Here is a 6,000-nt window from a genome sequence, read left to right on the forward strand (position 1 = left end):
ACTCTGTTTCAGGAAGACCTCATTATCTACATTTTGGGTGATCTTTTTATTTTATTTGAGCCCTAAAATTAGGTATTTATTATACTGTAGATAGCTTGCCAAGGGTTTTTTGGAGTGTGCAATTTCCTCATTCACTGAACACTGCAGCTTATACAGCTTGCATTTAGATTTGGAATAGGAATGCCTACATAATATTGGCCCCTCTCCCATGGCCTCTCTAACCCCTGACCTCTGACTTGTGATTCATGGCATTTCCTCCCTCAGGTCTAATCTCTCATCTTGTGGAACGGGGTGTACACATGAGATCATCATTCAATGTGTTTACTCTAACCCTGAGCTCTAACTGACCCCTTCAGGTCTGTCCCTCATCATGTGGAATGGTGTCTATACACAAGAGAAGATCATCATCCAGTGGACTCTGCTCAGTGAAGCATGCTACTTTGCCATCCAGTTTTTAGGTGAGTGCTTAAGATTATAAAACCTTTCATATTTCTACCAATTCACACGTTTGACTGAGGGAGGCTCCTCAGACCTTCTGGCCGTATACTCTTTCCAATGCTGATAAAAAATAGTTTGATAGGTTTTCATGCATTGTTTTCATCTAGCTAGACTTTTTGTTGATATCAAGGACCTTGCTCCTGCTGTGCAATGCACTGTCTTCAGACTGTGTATGAGTTAACACTGTCCTCTAGTGGTCAAGACACAATAGCACAGTTTGGAGTCTCATTGAGCTGCACATGTGGAAGAGTCACTCTTCAGTTTCATTAAATATGAAAGGGATATTTCCTGCTGACTGAGTGTCATACAATATTTTTTATTCTGAGTTATAACTGTTGTCTCATTCTGTAATTTCAGTGACGTCAGTCACTCTAGTGGAGATAGGCTCGTTGCCCAACGCTGCAATCCTCCTCCTCCTCAGCCAAGTAATCTTCCTCCTGATCACTCTGCTCTACTACTACCACCTGGGCAGAGGACGACCCAAGAAGATATGATGGCGAGGGGACAGTTGCTTCCAGATGTGGGCTCAGAGGGAGGTGGGGTGTATTGAGGGAGGCAGGTAGCCTAGTGGTTAGAGCGTTGGGCCAGTAAAGGTTGCTAGATCGAATCCCCGAGCTGACAAGGTAAAAATCTGTCCTTCTGCTCCTGAACAAGGCAGTTAACCCACTGTTCCTAGGCCATCATTATAAATACGAAATTGTTCTTAACTGACTTACCTAGTTAAAATAAAGGTTAAATTAAAAAATATATATTAGTTGAAAGTGTAGAAATGTAATGTGCAGTGGTGCAAAAAGGACTACATTTACATACTTGAGTAAAAGTAAAGACACAATAGAAAATGACTCAAATGAAAGTCACACAGTAAAATACTACTTGAGTAAGTCTAAAAGTATCTGGCTTTAAATGTACTTAAGTACAGTGGTGGAACAAGTACTCAATTGAGTAAAAGTACATTCTATATGTCAAATGACTTATAATAAGCAAATCAGATGGCACAATGTTCTTTTTTAATTTATTTCACGAACGGACGGGCAGACTCCAACACTCAGGTCGTGTCTACACTTGACACTTACATGCGACTTCTGCTATCAGAATAATAAGATCGCATTGAAAAGACTGGTCTGATTGTGTTCATTCTGTCTGAATGCTTTGCGTGCGGGTTTCTCCTCAGTCTGGACACAATCAGGCTACTGAATTGCGCATACAGTGGGTGACGTGATCAGCATTCCTCGCGCAAGTCTCCAGAAAACGTGTGTATTGGGACCGAGGCACCTTTTCATTATAACGTTGGAGGAAATGCGTTCCTAGCGGGTGAGGATAGTGTTTGCTGGCCTCATAAATGCTAGCCAGAAAGCTAATATTCAGAAAAACTGTTTTTGCTTGGCTAGAGTTATGCTAACCCGTTTGCAATCCCTTTAGAGTAGCTTGCTGGCTAGTTACAGAGGTTAGCTACAATAGTTGGGTATTGCCATCAGTTGTGGCGTTATTGTCCTATTTGGCCTATTCCACCGTTTGTAGAATGCATATTGGCATTTGAATATAGCGCGGGAAAAGGGAATTCGGAGACACTGTGGACAGGGTAGACACATTTACATCTACATTCGGGAAGTATTCAGACCCCTTGACTTTTTTTCACATTGTTACGTTACAGCCTTATTCTAAAATGGATTAAAAAATAATAATCCTAACCAATCTACATACAAAACCCCAAACAGGTTTTAGAAATGTTTGCATATGCATCAAAAAAAAGTTTCGTATTACATTTAGATAAGTATCCAGACCCTTTACTCTGTACTTTGTTTAAGCACCTTTGGCAGCAATTATAGCCTTGAGTCTTCTTGGGTACGACGCTACAAGCTTGGCAAACCTGTATTTGGGCAGTGTCTCCCATTCTTCTCTGCAGATCCTCTCAAGCTCTGTCAGTTTGGATGGGGAGCGTCGCTGAACAGCTATTTTCAGGTCTCTCCAGAGATGTTTGATCAGGTTCAAGTCTGGGCTCTGGCTGGGCCACTCAAGGACATTCAGAGACTTGTCCAGAAGCCACTCCTGCGTTGTCTTGGCTATGTGCTTAGGGTTGTTGTCCTGTTAGGTGAACCTTCGACCCCAGTCTGAGGTCCTGAGCGCTCTGGAGCAGGTTTTCATCAAAGATCTCTATACTTTGCTCCGTTCATCTTTCTCTTGATCCTGACTAGTCTCCCAGTCCCTGCCACTGAAAAACATCCCCACGGCATGGTGCTGCCACCATCCTTCACCGCAGGGATGGCTCAAGGTTTCCTCCAGATGTGACGCTTGGTATTCAGGCCAAGGAGTTCACTCTTGGTTTCATCACACTGGAGAATCTTGTTTTTCATGGTCTGAGAGTCCTTTAGGTGCATTTTGGCAAACTCCAAGCAGGATGTCATGTGCCTTTTACTGGGTAGTGGCTTCCATCTAGCCACTACCATAAACACCTGATTGGTGGAGTGCTGCAGAGATGGTTGTCCTTCTGGAAGGTTCTCCCATCTCCACAGAGGAACTCTAGAGTGACCATCGGGTTCTTGGTCACCTCCCTGACCAAGGCCCTTCTCCCCCGATTGCTCAGTTTGGCTGGGCGGCCAGCTCTAGTGAGAGTCTTGGTGGTTCCAAACTTATTCCATTTAAGAATGATGGAGGCCACTGTGTTCTTGGAACTTTAACGCTGCATAACTTTTTTAGTACCCTTCCCCAGATCTGTGCCTCGACACAATCCTGTCTCGGAGCTCTACAGAAAATTCCTTCTACCTAATGGCTTGGTTTTTGCTCTGACATGCACTGTCAACTGTGTGACCTCATATAGATGGGTGTTTGCCTTTCCAAATCATGTCCAATCAATATAATTTACCACAGGTGGACTCCAAGTTGTAGAAACATCTTAAGGATGATCAGTGGAAACAGGATGTACCTGAGCTCAATTTAGAGTCTCATAGCAAAGTGTCTGAATAGTTATTTAAATAAGAATTTTGTAAAAACTTGTTTTTGCTTTGTCATTATGGGTTATTGTGTGTAGATTGATGAGGGGGAAAAAATGTAATCCCTTTTATAATAAGGCTGTAACGTAACAAAATGTGAAAAAAGGGAGGGGTCTGAATACTTTCCGAATGCTCTGTAAGTGTAGACACAAGACGCGTTTGGAATTCCATGATCAGAATCATAAAGCTGCATGAAGTTGTCAAGTCTAGACACGGCCTCAGACATCATTTACAAACACAGTGTTTAGTGAGTCCGTCAGCAGATCAGAGGCAGTATGGATGACAACGTGTTATATTGATAGGTGTGTGAATTGGAACACATTGCTGTCCTGCCTGAGCTTTTGAAATTTGGGTCAAATGTAAAAATACAAAAAATCAGGAATGTAGTGGAGTAAAAGTTGTAAAAACATAAATAGATACCCTCAAAAATGACTTAAGTAGTACTTTAAAGTATTTTTACTTCAGTACTTTACACCACTGGTAATGCGTAGGGCTGACATGCTTTACGTAAGTCATGACAGACACTAATGCCTGGTCTACACAATATAGTTCTATCTAAACGTTCTGTGACGTTATGTTCTCCTGAACAGGGATGTGGGAGGGGCTTGGTGCGTGTATGGGTTATTAAATGCATCCAGCCCCTTGCAATACTAGACCCCAGATTTGATTATTACCACAGCAGTCAACACATGGTGGTCTGGTGGTGTCATAATCTGTTCTGTATATGGAAATGAGAATGGGTCTGATTGTGAAAATGTACAAAGAGATTAAGTCATGCTCCTCCAAATACTGTACACTACTTGTGTGTGGAACAAGATTATGAGTAAGAAAGGTTGTCGTTGTAGAAAATGGGGCAAGACATTTGCAGTAAGGTTGTTCTGGTACTGTACCTCCCAGCCTCCCAGTCATGTGACTTAGTGGGTGTGTAACAAATAATACCCCATTTCCTATATAGTGTACTACTTTTGACAAGAGCGCTATAGGCCCTCATCAAAAGTAGTGCACTATAGGAAATAGGGTGCCATTGGGAATAGGCCCGAGATGTACAGAGTAAATTGAAACACTAGGCTGTGTTTTTATGTCCAGTAATTTTGCTTTGTTTTTAAATTGCAGTATTGAGTGTGCTCTGATCTGTGGGTAGAGTTACATTTTGAACATGCTGTGACTTCAAGGACCAAGAGTTTTTTTACTTGTATTTACATTTGTTTTTCTCAATTTTTATGGTGTTGGTGACGTTTTTACTTCTCCTGTGCATGAAGTGAATTCTGTATACATTTTCTCTCTCTCTCTCTTGTATCGCTTTCTATCAGTCCTCCAAATTAAACATAGAATGACACGACACTCTGTTTTAAGGGTGTGGAGTGTAATAGCATCATAGCCATAGAAATACAGGCACTAGAATGGACATTCCCTTTCAAGTCAGTTATTCTATTTCAATGATCAGTCCTGCTGCCTTGTATCTAAGCTTAGAGTTGATATGAAATGCTGACTCCCAAATGGTGAGACAAATTCCAGCTGACAAAGTGTGGATCAGTGTTTGTATTATTGTCTGTTCTCAATGCTTCCTGGACCAGAACATTGAGGGAGGTCAGAGGTCAGCTTTTCATTCTGCCCAATGGGCATAGAGGTCACATATGATAGAGAGAACTCGTCTGCTAACATGTTATTGAGAGTGAGCTTACAATATGGAGCACCTAGGGAATCAAAACACTTTTTTTCTGAGATAAAAACCTTTTTAATTCAATTATCTGTCAAGATTTTTGACCAAAACGAATCCACTAATGACAAGATGTTTATAGGCTCACTGTACACAGAAATGCATAGTGACGCTTCATTGCAGCTTGGACAGTGTACATTCACACAGCCATTGGTTACTGATGATCATATCTCCTGTTGGTAACAATACAACTTTTATTGGTCCAACTGTTACCTAACCAAACCATGCACATGTGTATGGTCTGTCCATACCAGCATGGTGAAAGGCAGAGTAATAACAATCGCTTGATCGGTACACTTATTTTTTTTACTGTGCGCTTAATGTGACCAGCAGAGTATGTCTGTGTTATGTCAGGGACTTCTGTATTAGTAATGTAGCACACTCTAATAGATAGCTAACATATCTGTCTTTAGTCTTGCCTTAAAAAGAACTCACAACCAACACACAATTCACTTGATACTTGTAAATGAAGTAGCCATATACTGTACTGCTGCCATGTGGTTTAGTTCATTTGAACAGAACAGGGAACGTATACATTTTATAGATCATTAGTTGAATGTTTTCCAAAGGTGGATTAAAGGCCCACTCTCTGATTTGAGGAGTGATCCTGGAATGGTTTTTAACTATGCAGTGACTGGAGTCTAAGCCCTATTTAATTGTTTTTCATTTAAGTGGTATGTGTCTTGTTTTGATAATGCGTTAGTTGACAATTGCATGCAATATAGTCCCTTGTGTACAGGAATGTAGCATGTGTCTTTTGTAGCACACTATACTGTAATAAAGGCTAGAAAGTAAGTA

General features: G+C 41.2%; 1 protein-coding gene across 2 annotated transcripts in view; it reads left to right on the forward strand.

Annotated features, from left to right (window-relative positions):
• Positions 1-6,000, forward strand: part of LOC129866603 (tumor protein p53-inducible protein 11-like) — a 115,440-nt gene extending 109,440 nt beyond the window's left edge. For both annotated transcript variants that reach the window (XM_055939359.1, XM_055939360.1), the window contains exons 5-6: positions 357-458; positions 856-6,000. In XM_055939359.1, coding sequence (XP_055795334.1) covers positions 357-458; positions 856-992 — 239 coding nt within the window. In that variant the 3' untranslated portion in view covers positions 993-6,000. The remainder of the gene's footprint in view (positions 1-356; positions 459-855) is intronic.

Source organism: Salvelinus fontinalis, chromosome 12 (assembly GCF_029448725.1).
Source record: "Salvelinus fontinalis isolate EN_2023a chromosome 12, ASM2944872v1, whole genome shotgun sequence".
NCBI lineage: Eukaryota > Metazoa > Chordata > Actinopteri > Salmoniformes > Salmonidae > Salvelinus > Salvelinus fontinalis.